Source organism: Hypomesus nipponensis, chromosome 9 (assembly GCF_054491055.1).
Source record: "Hypomesus nipponensis isolate SF chromosome 9, ASM5449105v1, whole genome shotgun sequence".
NCBI lineage: Eukaryota > Metazoa > Chordata > Actinopteri > Osmeriformes > Osmeridae > Hypomesus > Hypomesus nipponensis.
This window is the reverse complement of record NC_140369.1, coordinates 1,404,797-1,427,500: the sequence shown is the minus strand read 5'-3', so window position 1 is coordinate 1,427,500 and position 22,704 is coordinate 1,404,797. Positions and strand designations below refer to the sequence as shown.

General features: G+C 47.9%; 2 protein-coding genes across 3 annotated transcripts in view; one reads left to right on the top strand and one right to left on the bottom strand.

The window, feature by feature from the left end:
* tnnt2b (troponin T type 2b (cardiac)) overlaps nt 1-838 on the top strand; it is a 6,413-nt gene extending 5,575 nt beyond the window's left edge. For both annotated transcript variants that reach the window (XM_084705148.1, XM_084705147.1), the window contains one exon: nt 611-838. In XM_084705148.1, coding sequence (XP_084561274.1) covers nt 611-650 — 40 coding nt within the window. In that variant the 3' untranslated portion in view covers nt 651-838. The remainder of the gene's footprint in view (nt 1-610) is intronic.
* A 4,806-nt stretch (nt 839-5,644) lies between these two features.
* On the bottom strand, nt 5,645-19,285 carry LOC146272254 (plakophilin-1-like). The gene is made up of 14 exons (XM_084705130.1): nt 18,988-19,285; nt 18,539-18,654; nt 17,288-17,724; nt 16,916-17,048; nt 15,803-15,928; nt 15,511-15,592; nt 12,057-12,219; nt 11,553-11,670; nt 11,089-11,265; nt 9,412-9,582; nt 8,025-8,178; nt 7,641-7,827; nt 7,253-7,337; nt 5,645-6,332 (listed from the first exon to the last, which is right to left on the bottom strand). Exons 1-14 carry the CDS (start codon nt 19,169-19,171, stop codon nt 6,258-6,260), a joined length of 2,208 nt encoding a protein of 735 aa, XP_084561256.1. The 5' UTR covers nt 19,172-19,285; the 3' UTR covers nt 5,645-6,257.
* Between the last annotated feature and the right edge of the window lie 3,419 nt (nt 19,286-22,704).

Genomic DNA, 22,704 nt, shown 5'->3' with positions numbered 1-22,704 from the left:
GGGGGCTCAGGGGGGCTCAGGGGGGTAGAAAAGGTGGGGTGGCTGGGGGCCCAGAGATCCATTGCCAACCCCAGAAGCCTGGAGGGATTGGAAGTACAAAGGGACGGGATTATAGAACACTGTCTCAGAGGCACCAGGACAGCAACTGTGTACCACACACACACAAACACACACAGTAAGTGAGGGACCCCAAAACCGGGTGTGATGTCATCACCACTAACATGTCCTGGATGCTGACAGTGAGATGTTGAGCTGGATGTGTCAGTGTGGCTGTGTCTCTGAGTGGTGTGTTCTGACCATGCAGCGCATCTCGGCGCTAAGACACAGACCACTCACCACAGTCCTCACATACACATGGCTCTGTACTGGCTTTCAGCCTGTCAGACCTGGCTAACCCCTCAACGATGGGCAGCTTTCAGCAGCTTTTATTGGCTGGTTGTCCCTCAGGGACAGAGCGCTCCGCTGAGTTAACAGGCTCCAGGCTGCCTGCCCAGGGGAACGCAGTTCAGGTTAAACAGGTCAGGATGGAGAGTGTGTGTATGGCGAGTTTCACCTCCCCTCACCTCACCTCCCCTCACCTCCCCTTCCCTCGCCTCCTCTACCCTCTCAGCACCAAGGGCAGCAGAAGCAAGAGAGGTTTGAGGAAGTAGACATGTTCATCCTGGGCCTGTGGCTGGACAGACCGCCTCTCTACAGAAGACCACTCAGCTGCAGCATCTTCACCAAACATGTACCTGACTGACAAATTGAATATTAAGGAAGTAGTTCACCCTTCAGACTTGGTTTGTTACTTAAAAAAAAACATTTATGTTTGTTATTAAAATAATTGATAAAAGTATTTTTGTTTTGTGTATTTATTCATAATCATGAATCAGGAGTTTGAAGCAGTTGATTGCAGGTACTTACTTTAACTCATTATTCTTGTTAGTTCTTCAGCCACGGACACTTTGGATAAGAAATTAGTCAAATGTAGAGTGGTGCTTTGATCTATAAGTAACAACTCAGGTCCAATCAAATCCATTGGCACTACTGAATGTGACTCACAAGCTTTAAATGAAGGATCACAGAGAACGTTAACTCAAAGGGTTTAACATCAACATTTAAAGAAGTACAAAAGCCTGTTCATGCCTTAAACTGCTGCTAATAGCAGATCTTAATCCTGGGTGTGGCCCTACAGCAGATGGTGGAGTAATCTCCCAGAGAAACCCAACACGATCTGGGAGCCCAGGTCACAACCTACTGGAGCAGGACCTGGAAAACTACAGTTTTTCAAAACTACGATTTCTGGGGCAGTTTATTTACCTACGTCACCAACAACCATCATCTGCAGATGACGTAGTTGTGATGTTTCTGGCAACTATCAAATCAGCAGAAATCTTCCCTCAGTATGCCTGTGCCATTTATTGTATATAGCGGGACAAGTTATTTCTCAACGTGAGAAATGGTTGAAATGCGTGACAACTACGAGGTGTTGTGTGACAGCGTGCCAGATGTTTGAAATGCGTAATTCTCACAGGCGTTTCTATGGGCGTGTGAAGAAATTTGATTTGATGCAGTGCCAGGGGTGTAGTTTTGTTCAATTGTTTTTTGTAATCAGGGATGGGCAAAAATACATCAAAATGTATTTTGATACAAAATACCCCTCAAATAAATGTATTAAAATAAAATACAAAATACTGGTGCCAGAAAATGTAGCAAAATACAATACATGTATTTCGTATTTAAAATATAGGAAATACTTTTTCTGGATTTTCAGTTTTCTAACAATTTGGTATAGCAGAGCATTCAGGTTTGGCCTATATCATGTACACAAAGTTCGGGTGAACCCCACACAAAGAAAGAACAGTCACAGAATGTCAGTGTAACTAAGCCAAGCTCTCTCAAGCTTTCGTGACGCTTTGACAAATCCATGTGTGTTTTCCCATAGGCATAGGGGAGTGTGTGTGTGTGTGTGTGTGTGTGTGTGTAATCCACACTACCTGCCCCTCCACAGGGATGCTAACACAATAGCAGTGTTGCATAAGTCCCTGATAAAGTCCACTACTGTACCTAGAGAGAGGACCCTCCACCTGACGAGTCACACAGACTCTCCCTCACACACACACACACACACACACACACACACACACACACACTGAGGCATCAGAGGATGAGTAGGCACTCACTCACGCTCACACACACACTCACTCACGCTCACACACACACTCAGTCAGTGAACAGGTAACTTAACAAGTGAGTTGAGACCCAACCACTGAGTAGCCAGTTTAGTTGCCTTTAAGAACAACTAACTTTTCCAATATTTCGGGGGTTAATTGCCTCCTGTGCAGATTGAATATTATTCCTGCAAACGAGAACAGTCTCTCAACCGGAGCTGAAGAGGGGAGGGTTGTGTTAAATCGAACAAAAAGGAGCTTGATAAGAGGGTACTGGTAGGCTACTGCTGAAGAGAGAGCAGGTCTTTTCTGGTGTCCTCCAGAAAACGAAGGGTCTCTAACTCAGCTTTGATCTGAAGACTGAACTTGTGAACCGTTTTTTGATGCGTCGTGAAAGTATTTCGAGTATTTTAAATACAAAATTTGTCCACTATAAAGTATTTTGTTACAAATTACATTATACAAATTACAAAATACTCAAAAGTCTTGAAATGTGTATTTCAAATACAAGTAATTGAAATACTGCCCATCTCTGTTTGTAATGATAGTGGCTGTTTATCAATCCGAAGAACGTTAAGAACGTACTTGCGTTCTTGAGAAGAACGTTCTTCAAGCGTCTTGCGAGAATGCTCTTGCAAGACCGCGAGGATGGAGAACGATTTGAGATGCGTGTTCTTGCAATGACTTCTGGGAAATCAGATGCATTCTCTATGTCACCAAGTCACCAACCGATGCACCCTCGATAAAAGGGGCGGATAAAGAACATTTCCGTGTATTTTGGGCGTTCTTGGTGACTTGTGTTCTTTGGATTGGAACCTTACTTGGGCAATGGAAGATGACGTCAAACGAGTTCGCAAGAACTGAAAAAACGTGGATTGATTAACAGCCAGGTTCTCAATAGACCAATTATTAGTTTGTAAACATCCGGGATGCACGCGCAATGGGGTTGCAGAAAGCTGGGAGAGGATAGCATTTAAAACGCCAAAAGGACCACACGGATCATACAAATAGTTAGATTTAAATAGGATAAAAAGGTCGAGGAGGACAGCTTTTAAGAGAGAAAGCGATTCCCCATTGATCTGTCACATCAGAATTTTGATTTGGATCACGAAAGTCTTAGCCTGGCTTCCAGCCCAACTTAGCCCCACCCACAAAGAAATTTGGTCGGGAAGTTGGGTCTGGAGGGGCTCATATTGGGGACAAACTATATAAAACCAGGAGCTGGGTGGACCAATGAAATATCCAGGGCGGGCTTTATACGATGATGGACAGATGATCAACAGTAACGTAATCAACAACGTCACGAAAGAGCGCGTGGGTTGAATTTGTTTTCAACAAACAACATATTACGTTGTTCTGATGTTGAGCGAAGAGGCATTTGTTTTACGAGTTTGGTTGAAACACACCCCATAGTCACAACCCAACGAAGAGTTATCAGACTCATATTCTGACTAGAATTATGAGTATGACAATGTCAGGCTACGAAAGCCTGGAAATTTGAGAGAGAGTATGTCGCCGGTAGACCGCATAGTCGGGTGGCAGCCATGTCTTCACGTCATGTCACAAAGTTCATAATTTAACAGTTTTACAGGCAATTCTACATCTAAAAAGTCGAACAGGGCAGCTTTCAAGAGACATGGGAATTCTGCTTTCAGCCAGCTGGTCTGATTATTTTTGTGATTTGTTCTCTGTTGAAGTTTAAAGCTATTGGATCTGCCCAGAGCCACTCTGATCTGCCATTACCAATCGCTAGCGTTCGCCTTGGCCAATTTCTTCACCACACCACTACTATAACAGAGCTAGCTGCCGTAGCTGGAAAATCAAACTTTTCCCAAACCCTGTGGGGAGGAGGGCCACAACATCAAAACTCAGCAAAACTTGTTCTTGCCCCGACTTTAGCTGTTGGATATTCGGCAGCGCTGCCACGGACCGAATGGCTTCGCTCGCATCTTTCTCCGCCGCCATTACGGAACTACAACACAAACTAGTGTACGACATCAACGTCATCGTTCTCAGCCACTCCCTCTGTTTGCTGATTGGCCGGTTAAAAATGTACCTGCAAAATCTGACTTACGTACTGAATGGCCAGACCGAGTACAGAAGCAAAATTGAGAGAAAGTATGTAGGACGGCAGAGCCAGGCTAGTTTCATTAATCATTTGCCTGAGAAAGCGACCTCCGTTAGCCAGGCTAGTGTTGCCCGTTCACTCCATTCTACACCCAAAACGTCAGGGAGGACTGCCTGTTGTTGATACAAGCCTGCTGTTTAATTTGTCATTTGCCTGAGAAAGCGACCTCCGTTAGCTAGGTTAGTTTTGCCCGATCACTTGGTCAGGCTATTTAAAGGTATCGGGGTCAGTGACTTTTGTGCATAGACAAGTGAAATGTAAATATACTTGTCCAAAGGACAAGTGCCTTCAAAAAGGTTAATGTCAAGCCCTGTAATCCAGTGGCCAGAGATATATGATGACCTGATCGACACTCCAAGTAAGTCCAAGTGTAATAGACCCGGGAGAAGTTTGTCTTTTGCAACCGACATGCGCAGTTGAGCCTGCTTGACAGTCGTGTGACGTAGGGTGATAATTGGTCTATAAAAAGAGCGAACGAGTAACACAGTGCGCGTCCTGATAGGTTAATAAAACAAAGACAGACCAGTCAGGTTAATAGAACAAAAACAGACCAATCAGGTTAATAGAACAAAGAGACCAATAAAAACCTGTAGGGGGGTGGGGGACAGTTGACCGCTCCTTGAAATTAGTTTGTACATGTTTGTAAATAAATAATAAATGTTCTATGTGAAATAACGATAGTGTGTCTTGCTGATAGAAAACACACTAATAAATCAAATTAAACCAGACTAGTTCCATCTAAAAACAAACTCAAAAACATTAGGCTCCTTTTAACATTTTTATTTCCATTTAGTCAGTACATTTTCAGTGTTATCTTATTCAAAATACTCCCCCAAAAAAGTAAACATGTCATAATGTAGACTAATATCGAAAGGGGTGCAGTGCATTTGTAAAAAGCATCACCTGGCCGTATAACTACGATTTGTAGTGCATGTAAATACCCTGTCAGTGTTACAAAGTGCAACAGTATCCACCAGTGATAAGTCAATGCATCTATAAAGAGAGAGAGAGCATGGCTAAACCAACACTTCCTGACACTTTATCTATACACAGCAGAAATGAGTTTATTATGGTAACTTTGAGTGACATTACACTTGTGAAAGCACAGTTAGATCCTTGGTCCTTGTGTGTGTGTGTGTGTGTTGTGTTGGTTGTGATGTATGTGTTGTGTAGGCTGTGTTGTGTTGTGAGTGGGGGTGTGTGTGGAGTAGGTTGTGAGGGTGTAAGTGGTGTTGTATTGAGTCAGTGTGTGGTGTAGGTTTTGGTCATTCATTTATTTATGTCTCCAAATGGCAATTGGTTTTGCAACAAGACCAGCATAAAAACAGCTTTGTCAGACATTACATACAGCCCCCCCCCCCCCCCCACACACATGCTGTGTTGTGTTGTGTGTGTGCAGTGAGTGTGTGCTGTGTTGTGTGTGCAGTGAGTGTGTGCTGTGTTGTGTGTGCAGTGAGTGTGTGCTGTGTTGTGTGTGCAGTGAGTGTGTGCTGTGTTGTGTGTGTGTGTGCAGTGAGTGTGTGCTGTGTTGTGTGTGCAGTGAGTGTGTGCTGTGTTGTGTGTGCAGTGAGTGTGTGCTGTGTTGTGTGTGCAGTGAGTGTGTGCTGTGTTGTGTGTGTGTGTGCAGTGAGTGTGTGCTGTGTTGTGTGAGTGTGTGCAGTGAGTGTGTGTTGTGTTGTGTGTGTGTGTGCAGTGAGTGTGTGTTGTGTTGTGTGTGTGTGTGCAGTGAGTGTGTGCTGTGTTGTGTGTGTGAGTGTGTGCAGTGAGTGTGTGCTGTGTTGTGTGTGCAGTGAGTGTGTGTTGTGTTGTGTTGTGTGTGTGTGTGTGCAGTGAGTGTGTGTTGTGTTGTGTGTGTGTGTGTGTGCAGTGAGTGTGTGCTGTGTTGTGTGAGTGTGTGCAGTGAGTGTGTGCTGTGTTGTGTGTGTGTGTGCAGTGAGTGTGTGCTGTGTTGTGCAGGTGGTGAGCAGGACCAGCTGTTACTGTGACATCTGAGCAGACCTGGTGACAGCTGTGGTGATGTCATTCACAAAACAAGCCTTGGTCATCCCTTGCTGTGGGACAGAACCATACTCTAATAAATACACGTATTTAGACTGTAGTTTACTTTGTTATGTAATAATATGCATTTTTATATATATATATATATATATATATATATATATATATATATATATATATATATATATATATATATATATATATATATATATATACACACACACACACAGAGAAAACTTGAGATGAGAGATGTATATAAAAGGTACATAAAATCTTCTGCAGGATGATAATGATTCTGCCTGTGGTATCTCTGAGGCATTTCTGTTGTATCTCAATTACTTCACTACTTGGCTTGTAGAATGTTTATTATGAAATTCAATTCCAAGAACGGGGGATCGGGTAGAGAATAAGAAAGCAAACCATAGAAAAAGTACTTGGCTGAACTGGTCTAAACAGGTATAAACGGGTCTCAACGGTTCTAAAAGGGTTTGCCCTGTCAGGATCAGATGGACTGATCATGTTGAGTGAACCTGCAACACAAGATTCCTCATCCTCGGTATGGTTTGTCTGCAATCTGGCACACTGTCCTGCTTCCTCCTGAACTAGCCCTCTACCCCTCCACCCTAAGTTCTCTGCTCTCTGAAAATATCTCTGCGGGGCGTGGTGTAGTGGAAAGTACTATCTCACGCACACCCTGCCACACCCTCCTGAAAGAGATGGGGGCAGATACTCATCCACATTACGACATAACAGAAGACAGACTAATCTACCATTGTGTGTGTTAGCTAAACTTGTCTGTTAGCTATTGTGTCTGTCGTGCCAGTAGCTACTGCTAGTGTCACTGATGGACTGAGGATGATTTTGCTTTCATAAACTCAGGCCACGTTTTGTTTTGAAAATCTTAGCGATTTAAAGAGTAATGCTAATCCCTGTCGTCGGACAGCGTGAAATACTGTGTTTCAATGGGACTCACCTTTTTGAGGAAACTCTGTATGTCCTTATCGGACCAGAGGTTGTTTAGAAGCAACGCTGCCGCTTTGCTAGATTTGGGAAAGTACCTTACAGGAGAAAAAACTGTTAAAACAGGCACCTCTTTCAGAAAACATTTACTAGTTGCCAAACAGCCTAAACTCAAAAATAGCTGCCAGCTAGCCAAACTAGTAATGTAATAATTTATTCATTTAGAAAATGCTTTTCTCCAAATCTCACAAATACGTAACAAATAAGTAGACGAACCGGCCATGATGAACCTAAGTTTATCTTAAATTACATCTATATCATACACAAACGCTTTAATCCAAAGTGGCGTGGAAATAGCGCCGTCTGGAAGGCCCAGCGGTCCTCAAGCCCTGCAGCCCTACTTGTTCCTGCTCAGGTTGTTGAGGGAGGCGACCAGGGGTTGGGTGAGGAGGCGCTTGGCCAGGTCGGGCTCCTTCAGGATCAGGGAGTGGGCCGTCTGACAGGCCACGCCCAGGGTGTCGTCAGACTCCGTCCCCTCCTTGGTCCCAGAACTGAGGACGCCAGCCAGGTCAGGGAGAGACTGGCGAGCTGTGAGGAGGCACAGACACCGAACACTCCCCATCATTATCATAGTCATCATCTTTAGCATCGTCATTGTCATAGTCATCACCATCATCATCTTTGTCGTCTTTATCATCATCAAAACAGCGAGAGCAGAGAACCGCGGTGCCCTGCTTGGGAGCGGTTCCCCGTCTGGTTCCCGGTACGGTTCCCCCCATACTCACCGATGGCAGTGTGCAGGCGTGGGTTCCGGGCCAGGTTCCCCAGCAGGCTGATGGCCCCGCGCTGGAGGGTGGGTTTAGGTGAGCGCAGCAGAGGGGAGATGACTCTCAGACCGTTCAGCTTCTGGACCACAGTCTGGCTCATGACGTGGGACACCTACCGACACACACACACACACACGCACACGTACCACACACACACACACCACACAAACACAGGAGACATCTGGAACTTCTGGCCACATCCATTTCCTAATTCGTAGATGAACCAGTAACACACCTAACAAGATTAACTTAACTTTATATTTTATGTTAACATTTTATTTTGTCCAAAGTGACATGCAAATAGTGCACGTAGAAAGTAGATAGAACATCAAGGATCCGAAGTGTATAGTATTTTTTCGGTGTCTGGAGACAAGGAACAGTCTGTATTTGTCTGGCACAGTAGAACATGACTACATCTCAGCTACCAGAAGCACATACGCCCAACTAGTTTATAAGACTGCATATACGTCTACACTCCAACCCTGCTCCTGGGAAGATACCCTCCTGTAGGTTTACACTCCAACCCCAGTTCAACAAGCATGACTCCGCTTGTCAGACAGCTTATTAGAATCCAGTTTGCTGGATAAAGGTTTGAATGAAAATGAATGAAGCATAAAACAGTAATCTCTCCAGGAGCAGGCTTGAACTAGCCTGGCTCTGCCCTTCTACGTACTTCCGCTCAATTTGGATTTTGCTTCTGTACTAGGTCTGGGAGCTCGGCTCTGAAGTCGGTGTCCAGAAACACATTTTTTGTAGGTCCAATCAGCGAACAGAGGGAGTGGCTGAGAACGATGACGTTAATGTTGTGCACTAGTTTGAGTATTTCAGTAATGGCGGAGAAAGATGCGAGCGAAACTATTCTGCTGTTGTGGCAACGCTGCCAAATATCCGTAGGTTAAAGCCGGAGCGAGAACATTCCTTGCTGAGTTTTGTAGGTGGCCATGATGTTGTGGCCCTCCTCCCCATGGGGTTCGGGAAAAGTTTGATTTTCCAGCTACGGCAGCTTGCTCCGTTACAGTAGTGGTGAAGGAGTTGGCTAAGGCAAACGCTTGCGATTGGTTATGGCAAATCAGAGTGGCTCTGGGAAGATCCAATAGTTTTAAACTTCAACAGAGGACCCGCCTTCAAGGAAGTTGAGGCTTGTCAATGGAGAGATCCCAGACCCTCTGTACAAATGAAATGTTCGAGGGTCTGGTTAGGACCAGGCTAGGCTTGAACAGCACTGATCCAGACCTTAACTTCTGACTCTGAAAGCTTGCCAGGGAGGCAATAAAGGAAGCTTTTCTTGTAGCTGGTGTCCCTGTGTGAGGCCTGTGTAGGTGTGTAGGGCGAGGCCTGGTCTTACTATGCCCTGGCCGGAGGTGAGGTTCTGCAGGGCTCCGCAGGAAGCCTCCAGGGTGTCGTCCTGCTGGCTGGACTCCAGCAGAGACAGGTACATCTGGAGAGTCTTGGAGTGATGCAGCCAGCCAGCTCCAGAGGGACGCAGCTCCTCCAGGACAGGGTAGTCAAAGTGGCTCTGGGAGAGGGAGAGGGGGGAGGAGTGGAGGGAGAGGTGGGGGGAGGGGGGAAGAGGGGGGAGGGGTGGGGGGAGAGGTGGGGGGAGGGGTGGGGAGAGGTGGGGAGAGGGGGGAGGAGTGGAGGGAGAGGTGGGAGGAGTGGAGGGAGAGGGGGGAGGAGTGGAGGGAGAGGGGGGGAGGGGGGAAGAGGGGGGAGGGGTGGGGAGAGGGGGGAAGAGGGTTGAGGAGTGGAGGGAGAGGGGGGAGGAGTGGAGGGAGAGGTGGGGGGAGGGGGAAGAGGGGGAGAGGTGGGGAGAGGGGGGAAGAGGGTGGAGGAGTGGAGGGAGAGGGGGGAGGAGGGGGAGGGGTGGGGAGAGGTGGGGAGAGGGGGAGGGGTGGGCAGAGGGGGAAGAGGGGGGAGGAGTGGAGGGAGAGGTGGGGGGAGGGGGGAAGAGGGGGGAGGGGTGGGCAGAGGGGGGAAGAGGGTGGAGGAGTGGAGGGAGAGGGGGAGGAGTGGAGGGAGAGGTGGGGAGGAGTGGAGGGAGAGGTGGGGAGGAGTGGAGGGAGAGGTGGGGAGGAGTGGAGGGAGAGGGGGGAGAGGGGGGAGGAGTGGAGGGAGAGGTGGGGAGAGGGGGGAGGAGTGGAGGGAGAGGTGGGGGGAGGGGGGAAGAGGGGGAGGAGTGGAGGGAGAGGTGGGGGGAGGGGGGAAGAGGGGGGAGGGGTGGAGGGAGAGGGGGAAGAGGGTTGAGGAGTGGAGGGAGAGGGGGGAGGAGTGGAGGGAGAGGTGGGGGGAGGGGTGGGGAGAGGTGGGGAGAGGGGGAGGGGTGGGGAGAGGTGGGGAGAGGGGGAGGGGTGGGCAGAGGGGGGAAGAGGGGGGAGGAGTGGAGGGAGAGGTGGGAAGAGGGGGAGGGGTGGAGGGAGAGGTGGGGAGAGGGGGAGGGGTGGGGAGAGGGGGGAAGAGGGTGGAGAGGTGGGGAGAGGGGGGAGGAGTGGAGGGAGAGGTGGGGGGAGGGAGAGGTGGGAGAGGGAGAGGGGGAGGAGTGGAGGGAGAGGGGGTAGGAGTGGAGGGAGAGGTGGGGAGAAGGGGGAGGAGTGGAGGGAGAGGGGGGAGGAGAGGAGGGAGAGGTGGGCAGAGGGAGAGGTGGGAGAGGTGGGGTGAGCAAGAGAAGGGAGGAGGGAAGCAGGTTAGCAGGAGAGGGGAGGAGGAGTCTTCTCCAGCTAGATAGATTTTGGTGAGATTTGTGGGAGTCTCTGAGTAGGACTGATCTGATCTGGTGTGGACTGGTCTGGTCTGAACTGGTCTAAACAGGATCTGGTCGAAACAGGATCTGGTCTAGACTAGTCTGACCTGGTCTGGCCCAGTCTAGTATGGACTAATCTGGTCTGGACTTATCTGGTCTGGATTGGTCTGGATTGGTCTGGACTTATCTGGTCTGGATTGGTCTGGACTTATCTGGTCTGGACTTATCTGGTCTGGATTTATCTGGTCTGGATTTATGTGGTCTGTTCCAGAGAGAGGGCCTCACCTCCTGCTCCAGCTTGTTGCTCTGCTGGCTGAAGCAGCCGATGGGGCTGGTGTCCCCCTGGCTGGTGGCCCTGCAGGGGAGCCTGCCCAGGGCTGTGATCCTGCTGAACAGGGCCGGAGCCTCCGTCTCCAGCTGGAAGGTCAGGTTGTGGAGCACGCACACACAGTTCTCCGCAGACTACAACGGGCAGGGAACACAACCGCCTTTGTTAGAAGGCCGGTTCTGCAGCTCTCCGACTGCTGGGCAGGTTTCCCAGAGCAGGTTAAGCCCAGGCTTAGTTAGCGACAACAGTGCTTCTTCAAAAGGAGTCTCGGATGGGATGGGTCTTACTGATCTCTTGGCTTAATCATTTCCCATACTGTGTAGTCACCGTACTGTGTAGCTTTACAAGGTATTTGAACTCTTACAATAAAGTTTCAAGTAAATCATCAGACAGACAAACACAGGAGGAGCATGACTGGGACCTTGTCATCAGGGCGGTCGGCGTCCACGCAGTCCTGGACGTAGCTGAGCAGAGACTCCACCAGGCCGCGGCACTTACGCATGGCCTGCCTGTTGTTCTGCTTGGCACAGCTCAGGTTCCTGCGGGGAGGTGAGAGGGATCAACGACCTCCTTACGTTCATCAAATGTGTAACTGGTTGATTACATGGGTAACTGGTTGATTACATGTGTAACTTGTTAAATACATGTATAACCGGTTAAATACATGTTTAACCAGTTAATCACGTGATTCAGTTGACCTGCTTTATTCAATCACAATCGTTACAGCAGCTTTTGTTGGTCAGCAGTTTCTGAGGAGGCACGGAGACAGCAGTGTGTATGCTGCCCTGGCAGCCTGTTCAAACAGCTCCGGGGCTGGAAAACACTTCTGATCACCCAGATTTACAAGCTCGGCATCTCAAAACTAGCGAGTGCAGCTGTCATTAATGAGTAGCTGGGTGAATGTGTGAGCGCTGCAGGAGGTCACCTGAGACAGCCGGTGGTGTGGTAGAACACCTCGGGGTCCAGGATGGGGAGCTGGTCAGGTTCCCCAGTGAACGGCAGCACCACGGTCTCCATGAGGACAGGCAGGGCGCTGCCCACCAGCTCTGGCTTCAGGTCATCAACAGAGGACAGGTTCCACAGCAGGCCTGGGGACACACACACACACATCGTAAACACACACACACATGTCATAAACATGAACACACACACGTCGTAAACACACGCACAGCGTAAACACACACACATCGTAAACACAGACACACACACACACGTCATAAACATGAACACACACATCGTAAACACACACGTATCGTAAACACACACACATCATACACATGAACACACACACAGACAATAAACACACACACACACACACACACACATACAGACCATAAATCTTCTATTTTGTATTCCTCTGTAATGAATCCATTGACGTGAGAAAGTTGCTAAATATAACAGATACAGTATGACAACACTAATACTAGTAGGAAAGCTCAGTCAGAATTAAAGTAATTATGTGAATTAAAGTAATCAACTTCCTGGTTTTCTAACCTTTGTTTGACTAGAGGTCTGTTGACATTGTGTTGCATAAAGGCACCATGGCAACAGGAAAACTGCCTCTGACTCAAATCATCGTCAGACACCTCAGCGTGTCTGCCTCTACGCTGCCTCTGTCTGCCTCTACGCTGCCTCTATGCTACCTCTGTCTTCCTCTACGCTGCCTCTATGCTACCTCTGTCTTCCTCTACGCTGCCTCTGTCTGCCTCTACACTGTCTCTGTCTGCCTCTACGCTGTCTCTGTCTGCCTCTACGCTGTCTCTATCTGCCTCTACGCTGCGTCTGTCTGCCTCTACGCTACCTCTGTCTGCCTCTACGCTGCCTCTGTCTGCCTCTATGCTGCCTTTGTCTGCCTCTACGCTACCTCTGTCTGCCTCTACGCTGCCTCTGTCTGCCTTTACGCTGCCTCTGTTTGCCTCTATGCTGCCTCTGTCTGCCTCTACGCTGCCTCTACGCTGCCTCTATCTGCCTCTGTCTGCCTCTGTCTGCCTCTGTGCTGCCTCTGTGCTGCCTCTGTCTGCCTCTATGCTGCCTCTGTCTGCCTCTACTCTGCTTCTGTCTGCCTCTACGCTACCTCTGTTTGCCTCTATGCTGTGGTAACACGCTGCCTCTATCTGCCTCTGTCTGCCTCTTCGCTGCCTCTGTCTGCCTCTATGCTGTGGTAACACGCTGCTGTACACATCGTTGGACTTCCATCATCGAAGGTGATGACTGTACCTGTGCAGCAGTGAAACACCTGTCATTGTCCATCATGGAGGGTGTTGAGGGTTAACCCTATCCCAACACCTGTCATTGTCCATCATGGAGGGTGTTGAGGGTTAACCCTATCCCAACACCTGTCATTGTCCATCATGGAGGGTGTTGAGGGTTAACCCTATCCCAACACCTGTCATTGTGCCAGCCGGATTGTGGACAAAACCACAAGTTCAATATTGGACGACTTCCTTTGAACAAATGTGATTCACAGCCATGGAAACACAAGGACAATGGAGTGGGCACTGTACAGCGGTAAGACAACACGCGTGTTTGACAGAGCAGCAAGGCTCTACCTCAGAGCAGCCCTCCACATCAACGGCATGAACTTTACAACCTCCTGCAGGAATTCCACCAACTCAGAGACCAGTGTGTTTGTAGAATCTGCACTGTACATATCCCGAAGAGGCATCAAAAGTAGAAGCCAGATATTCAGGAGAGTCCTGCAGCATACAAGGCTACCACAACCAGACAGCCCAACGCCCTCTGACAAACACCACCACTGCCCATGTGCAACAACTGCCTGGTCAACACACACATCGTAAACACACACACATTGTAAACACACACACATTGTAAACACACACACATCGTAAACACACACACATCATACACATAAACACACACACACACACACACACATACAGACCATAAATCTTCTATTTTGTATTCCTCTGTAATGAATCCATTGACGTGAGAAAGTTGCTAAATATAACAGATACAGTATGACAACACTAATACTAGTAGGAAAGCTCAGTCAGAATTAAAGTAATTATGTGAATTAAAGTAATCAACTTCCTGTTTTCTAACCTTTGTTTGACTAGAGGTCTGTTGACATAGTGTTGCATAAAGGCACCATGGCAACAGGAAAACTGCCTCTGACTCAAATCATCGTCAGACACCTCAGCATGTCTGCCTCTACGCTGCCTCTGTCTTCCTCTACGCTGCCTCTATGCTACCTCTGTCTGCCTCTACGCTGCCTCTGTCTTCCTCCACGCTGCTTCTGTCTGCCTCTACGCTGCCTGTCTTCCTCTACGCTGCTTCTGTCTGCCTCTATCTGCTTCTGTCTGCCTCTACGCTGCCTCTGTCTGCCTCTACGCTGTCTCTACGCTGCCTCTACGCTGCCTCTGTCTGCCTCTACGCTGCCTCTGTCTGCCTTTACGCTGCCTCTGTCTGCCTCTGTCTGCATCTGTCTGCCTCTATGCTGCCTCTATGCTGCCTCTATGCTGCCTCTATGCTGCCTCTATGCTGCCTCTGTCTGCTTCTGTCTGCCTCTACGCTGCCTCTGTCTGCCTCTACGCTACCTCTGTTTGCCTCTATGCTGTGGTAACACGCTGCCTCTATCTGCCTCTGTCTGCCTCTACGCTGCCTCTACGCTACCTCTGTCTGCCTCTACGCTGTGGTAACACGCTGCAGTACACATCGTTGGACTTCCATCATCGAAGGTGATGACTGTACCTGTGCAGCAGTGAAACACCTGTCATTGTCCATCATGGAGGGTGTTGAGGGTTAACCCTATCCCAACACCTGTCATTGTCCATCATGGAGGGTGTTGAGGGTTAACCCTATCCCAACACCTGTCATTGTGCCAGCCGGATTGTGGACAAAACCACAAGTTCAATATTGGACGACTTCCTTTGAACAAATGTGATTCACAGCCATGGAAACACAAGGACAATGGAGTGGGCACTGTACAGCGGTAAGACAACACGCGTGTTTGACAGAGCAGCAAGGCTCTACCTCAGAGCAGCCCTCCACATCAACGGCATGAACTTTACAACCTCCTGCAGGAATTCCACCAACTCAGAGACCAGTGTGTTTGTAGAATCTGCACTGTACATATCCCGAAGAGGCATCAAAAGTAGAAGCCAGATATTCAGGAGAGTCCTGCAGCATACAAGGCTACCACAACCAGACAGCCCAACGCCCTCTGACAAACACCACCACTGCCCATGTGCAACAACTGCCTGGTCAAGAAGGAGCAGGACTAAGAGACCAACTTGTCTGTCTACAAGTCTGACAGGCAGTACCGGAACACAGGACACGTCTGTGTGCTGTGGCTAATGGACAGGGAGTTTCCAGGGGGATTCATCTGAGAGTTATGTGTTTGTTCCTGTCTGCATTACCTGTGAGGTGTTTCTGCGTCTCTGAGGACGGTGTCTCTTTGAGCACAGCCAGGGCCTCGTTGACTCCCCCACAGCGCTGGACCTGGGAGCACACCGTTAGGACAGGGACACTTACAGTTCATATACGTCTCCAGGGTAGCTAGACTGCAAAAGATCACAACCGAACGACTGTTTGAGGAAGTCCCAAAATGATCATTCATAACAATCTTTTCTAAATGTTTGGTAAACCTCGAGGGGGAGATGATGGGGTTCAGTTACACCTGAGGTTGAGAGCAGAGCAGCGATAGCGTACCTCCTCCTTGTTGCTGCTGTCTCTGAAGGCCAGGTTCCTGAGGGCAGCAGAGGCGGTCTGCTGGACCTGCTCATTGGGGCTGCGCAGCAGGGCCACCAGCGGGGCGATACCCTTCAGCGACCGCACCTGCTCACAGGTAGGGTTAGACACCTGCTTCTACACCTGCTCACAGGTAGGGTTAGACACCTGCTTCTACACCTGCTCACAGGTAGGGTTAGACACCTGCTTCTACACCTGCACACAGGTAGGGTTAGACACCTGCTTCTACACCTGCACACAGGTAGGGTTAGACACCTGCTTCTACACCTGCTCACAGGTAGGGTTAGACACCTGCTTCTACACCTGCTCACAGGTAGGGTTAGACACCTGCTTCTACACCTGCTCACAGGTAGGGTTAGACACCTGCTTCTACACCTGCTCACAGGTAGGGTTAGACACCTGCTTCTACACCTGCACACAGGTAGGGTTAGACACCTGCTTCTACACCTGCTCACAGGTAGGGTTAGACACCTGCTTCTACACCTGCTCACAGGTAGGGTTAGACACCTGCTTGTACACCTGCTCACAGGTAGGGTTAGACACCTGCTTCTACACCTGCTCACAGGTAGGGTTAGACACCTGCTTCTACACCTGCTCACAGGTAGGGTTAGACACCTGCTTCTACACCTGCTCACAGGTAGGGTTAGACACCTGCTTCTACACCTGCTCACAGGTAGGGTTAGACACCTGCACACAAGTAGGGTTATACAGTCGTGGCCATAAGTTTTGGCAATGACAAATGTTGTGTTTTGCCAAGTTTGCTGGTTCAGTATTTGAGGAAAATGTTTTCACGTTTCTATAGAATACTGGAATACAATAAGGCACATTACATATTTGTTAAAGCTATTTTTGGGGCAAACATTTTTTATATATTAAAATATTCCCCTCTTTTACAGCAGTAGATTGGTAGACAAGGTAGGGCTATAGGCGGCTATATGGATTTATGGATCGACAGATGAATGGATTGATGAATCATGCATCATGCCAAACCGTCCCAGTTAGTTAGTTAGTGTTGGCGTGGCAGGTGCTGTGCTGGTGCTGTGCTGTGCTGTGCTGAGCTGTGCTGGGGCAGACCTCCTGCTTGGCCTTGTCCTCGGTGAAGGTGTTGTGCTGGATGAAGGAGGCCCCACAGTGCTGGTAGTTCTCATCTCCACTGTACAGGAAGTCCACAGCCTCCTTCATGGTCAGGTCCATCATCTTGATGTCTCTGCGAACAGGAAGCAGGTCCCAGGATATACACACAACTGAGCACTACACACACACACACTCACAAGCAAACACACACACACACAGGTAAGACCAACCCAGCACAAACACACACGTATACACCGTATACACACCCCCTCGACCACGCCCACACAACACCTGCATACACACAGGGAAAAAGACCCATTGGAGCCATCACTAAAAACGTCACATCATATTCAGTCCAGTCATTTCACACACCGTTCATCCTTGCTCTTAGTTCCAGAAGTCTTGGTCTCCACCACAGAATGTTTGGACAGGACTCTCTCCACAGGCTTCTGACTGGAGACCAGCTGCCGGTTCACCTTGACCAGGCCCCCGCCCTCCACCGCCCACACATCCACCAAGCGAGAGTTCCTGTTGGTGGCCACCAGAGTGGATCTCTTCTGGTCCAGGTGGGCGGAGGAGCGGTTGACCCGACCCTGCTGGCCTGCTGCGGGGCGCTTGGCCCGGGGGAACCTCCCGAGGTCTGGCTCACTGCGGCTGCTGTTGGGCTTACCCATCGTGAGAGGGTGGGGGGAAGTCAGAGTGCCCTCCCATTGGCTGCTGTGGGTCTGGCCCATCTGGAGAGGGTGGGGGGAGGTCAAGGTGCCCTCCCATTGGCTGCTGCTGCGGGCAAGCTTCCGTGTGCAAGAGCCCTGCAAGGGGAGGGCAGAGGTTTGTTGTGATGTCACAAGGAAGGCTTACTGACAGCAAACTTTCACAGCAACATTTTTTAAAGTTTAAATATGTAACGTTGAGTTTAAGAGAGAGATTCATGATGAGGTCGTGTTTAGGTCCTGTTCAGAGGATTTACAGAGTTTTAAAAGTTTTTGTATTTTGAATATGATTAACGAACAGTGTGGAAAGGAGTGAAGGGAAACCCATCCAGAGGTGTGTGTGTGTGCGTGTGTGTGTGTGTGTGTGTGTATCTCCATGTCAGGAAGTTTTCTAACTAGATGTCAGTTGTTCCTATCCAGTCCTTAGGAGGGGCACCAAAGAAAATACATAATTGTTATTTACTCTCACTGGCCTGTAATCAGCGCCAGACTTCGACTTAGGTCAAACACACAGTCAAAACAAATCATAGCTTTGGGATGTTTTAAATATGACCCTGCTCCAAATAATAAACAGTATTTTACAGCAGTAGGAACCTGGCTAGCTCAAGGGGTTAAGGCCCCGTAGCTGACTGCAGTGGTGAGTCACGTAAGGGCGAGAGACAGTCTGCAGACACGGTGAAGGATCTGCTCATAATCAACCGTGTTAATTCCCTAGACGATGACCCGCGCAGTCATATCCCAACAGCTGTTATGGGTTCACTTGAGCGGACTGCTCAGACTACAGTCTAAAACAAGTTTCTATGCATCCCATGTCAATAGCCTGTTAGCAACCAAAAGCAAGTGCAATGGTGTAACTCATGTGAGAAAAGTTATTACAATTTGTTATAGGCTAGCATTAACTACGTAGGCCTACCGTTTTTGAGACGCCGTTTGCAGAAAAGGTTGGTGGGAAATAGTGATTTCCATTGAGCGTGTCCGGCAGTGATTTGAAGGACTTGGTGAAAAGTCCTGTATAGTTATACATAGGACCTGGGAAAAAGAATGGAGAAGGTGTTTGACAATTCATTCTGTAGGATTTCCAGTGGTGTCCGTTTCTTTAAACAGTTCAAACACGTTTAGTTTACCTGTTTAAACTGAATTGCAAATACACTATTCAATTTATCTAACAATCACCACGCAAAAGCTTCAGGCTATGGAAAGTTTGAAAAATGTGCTGAGTTAGACATTATTGGTAATTCAAGAGCCTATTCCTTTGTGCTAACGTTCGTCTTAAAGACAACAAAATCAATTATATGGATATGATATGTATGATAAAGTTAGTCCGTTAAACTGCTAGAAAAACTATCCTGTTCTTAATCTTACTCGCAGGAGAAATTGATCCCGAGGAACTTTTGATGGTGTTTCTCGACTTAGTTCTCTTGATGGTTTGAACTTGATCGAGGACGCGCTGCCGACCGGAACCGAATTGATTACTTGACGGTAAGGCCAGCGACGTTTCCTCTCTGTCCCCAAGAGCGAGGACGGACTTCAGTGGAGCTAGCATCATGGTATGATCTTTTTTCTCCGCAGTGTGCGCATCCGAAGCGGTAGCCTTCAACCGGGATACTGAGGCGTTTAGTGAACCAAATGCACCTTACTCTGCCCTGAGCGATTAAACCACGCCTATTGTGAGTGAGGGTGGCACTTTCTTACAACAACCTGGTGACATGCAGAGCAGGATAGGCTTCTTGTGTTCTCAGCGTGGGAAACACTTTTCCTATAATTTAAATTGAATAATGACATCGTTAAAATTAGATTGATAGCCACTGTCAACTCTGATCTGGACTGTCCTTTAAAGTTAGTTATGAACCCATATTCACCTAGATAATGATCTTGAGAAAAGATCACCAAAATAATGACATTTCAATGAAGAATATAGTCTACCATTGTCTTTGACTAACAGATTGCAGGCTTCTGGAAGGTGACCGAATTGGTGCTGGGCCAGATTACTCATCTTTTCTGGTAAAATTACCGTCTGAGCAGAGACACACCCGTAACCGAGGTATGACGTAGAGGGTGAGCCTGACCCGCCATCTACTTTGGCAAGCTGATTTCACCAAACAGTTGACTGCATAAATAATATGGTGTTGAGACATGTTCTGTGTGGTTGCCAGGTTGGCTGTACGTAGGACAATTTGAGGATAAAATAGTCATCCTCAAAAGTTGTCGACGTAGGCCTTCTCATACATTTACGAAAGGCTACTTTATGTATATTAGTAAACAATAATATCTCATAAGTGTTATAAACAAACGGTTTCGAAGTTGTAACATAGTTGAGACATTTATATCAACTGGAGATAAAAACTGGATGCAACGCTGCCCTCTAGTGGTGAAAGTCATAATAAGGACACTGATGTTGTTGTAGGCCCACACTACAGCATCACTACTGAATTTGCAGAGTTTGATCTCGAAGCATAGCCTGGCTCTGTTGTGGCAACGCTGCCGAATATAAAAGTTTGATTTTCCAGCTGCAGCAGCTAGCTCCGTTACAGTAGTGGTGAAGGAGTTGACTTAGGTGAAAACGCTTGCAATTGGTTATGGCAGATCAGAGTGGCTCTGGGCAGATCCAATAGTTTTAAACTTCAACAGAGTACCTGCCTTCAAGGAAGTTAACGTTTGTCAATGGGGCGATCCCAGACCCTCTATACAAATGAAATGTACGAGGGTCTGGCTGGTTTGGACCAGGCTACTCTAAGCATGCCACCAAACAAAATGTTATTTATTCTTCTACTTATCAACTGAACTTTCATGAGATCATTAAACAAAACAACAAATCACAAAAGCAAAATACTGCACCATAACCTACATTCTTTATTATTGCCTTAACATCATTCGATTGTCAACAGGAACAAAAAATATATATATATATTTTTTTTTAAATTGGACATATGTGAAATGTTACTGACCTTGATAGGGTGAATTTGGGTAATATAGGACATTTTTGCATGCATTTTCTCATGGGAAGTTCTTTGATTGACAGTTGCCCCTTTCTGTGACACCACCAGGGGCGTAGCCACGGGTAGGCCTGGGTAGGCACAGGCCTAACCAAAACATCTTAGAAGAATTATGCACCAGGTGCACCTCTCAAAGTGAATAAGAAAAAATAACTGAAAAGAAGCCTATCCATATTTTTCCAGGCCTACCCCAAAATATTATTCTGGCTATGCCCCTGGACACCACACCAATCAAAGTTTGTGATTTCAGTCACATAACATCCATGCTAACCCAGAGTAAAGGTTCTGTGGACTAAACATTGTCATAGCAGGAAAACACACTCTGGAGTTTACGTGTCCCACATTACACAATGTCCCAGATTACCCGAATAACCCTATATAGCCTAGGCTGTCAAGTTATGATTCATAGACGGTTGTGTTTTAGCATAGTGCTACATTCATTTTGAACTACAATTGTGAGGATTTATGCCAGAGTAGAAGTAACTTGAAATTAAATGAAAATCAGTGAATCATTCAGAAGTGGATTCACAGGTTGGTAGACTGCGTGTGTGTCATGGACAATGCCCATCTCTCAGCATAGAAAGCTTTTAAAAAGCGAAACGTGTTATCGTCCAAAACATGGACTTAACTTAAAAGGTGTTTTTGTAACGTACGTTTGTACAGCACAGTATGGTGAGGACGTATTTGCCGCAACACTGTATTATATTCGCTGATTTAATCAACAATCATTGAATTTAATCGAATAAATCATCGCTATATATGTTCACTAAAGTGCTTCCCCTGTCCTTTCAACACTGCAGCCTCAGTCCGGACACCTGATTGTTCCCGTGACAACCCCCTGGAATCCCCCCCCCCAGCCCTCTGGGATCAAAGCTGTGGTGTGCACCTGCTCCTGGCTGACTGCTCCTCAGGGACAGGTCTGATCAGATAGAACAGTCTGGGTTCAAAGATGACGAGGACCGTGCCCTTGTTTAACAAATTGAGTCTACCACTCAAGTCAATCTACCACTCAAGTCAGTCAGGTGTTCAACCAGAAACCCAGTTAGCCAGTCAGCCAGCAAGTCAGTTAGCCAGTACGGTGTTCAACAAGCCAACCAGTCAAGTCAGTCTAACACTCAAGTCAGCCAGCCAGTCAGCCAGCCAGCCAGCCAGGTACTGGATTTGCAGGACTGGTATGGCTCAGAACAACAGAACCTCATCAGAGTTCAATGGTCTTACTGAACTTTGACCTTCAGCACCTTAAAATGAGTAAATTTCCTCCTCTCACACAATCATGTGGGAATTCAAACTGACATCCTGCTGTCTTCACAGCCAAAGACATTCTAAACGAGAGGAACACAGGATATGATTGATATAATTGGTTCGCACCAAGACTGTAAGAAGCTGGTGGAGGAATGCAATAGGAACTTATTATCGACAGCCTGTTATCATTATAAGGCTGAACTATAAAAAAAAAAGAAAAGAAAACTAGTTTAGAGTATAAAACTAGCTTAAACATAAAAACAGTTTAAGATTGCAATAGCGTTAGACTTCGGGCTAACTCTATCTTACTGTGTCTGCTCACGGCCAACAGTGTACATGTTATGAGGTTATGAGGTTTGTGTTGGAAGGAAAATAAGAGAAAGTGCAGTTACATCCAAAGATCAGCTAGTGGAATAAATGGGTGCATAGAGGTAAACTACACTGCAGTGCCACACAGTAGCCTGTAGAGAGCACTGTTTCAGGAAGCACCATCCACACCTCCTTGGAGCAGTCCTTCAGTCAAAGAGCACACGATGAACAGCAGGGGAGTGGGGTCTCCCGGCAGAGCCCTGACCGGGGCAGGGGACACACCTTCATCCTGGGTCCTGCCGATCAGTTCACAGCTGCTGGTGTGGACCTGAGACACCTGCCTCCACTTCCTCCTCCACCTCCTCCTCCATCCCTAGCTGCGGCTCTGCCTCCAGCTCTCCTATCCCCCCAGGAAGGGGGGGGCTCAACCTCCTCCACCTCCCACTCCTCCTACCTCCATCTCCTCCTCCTACCTCCTCCCATTCCTTCTACCTCCATCTCCTCCTCCTGCCTCCACCTCCTCCCACTCCTCCTC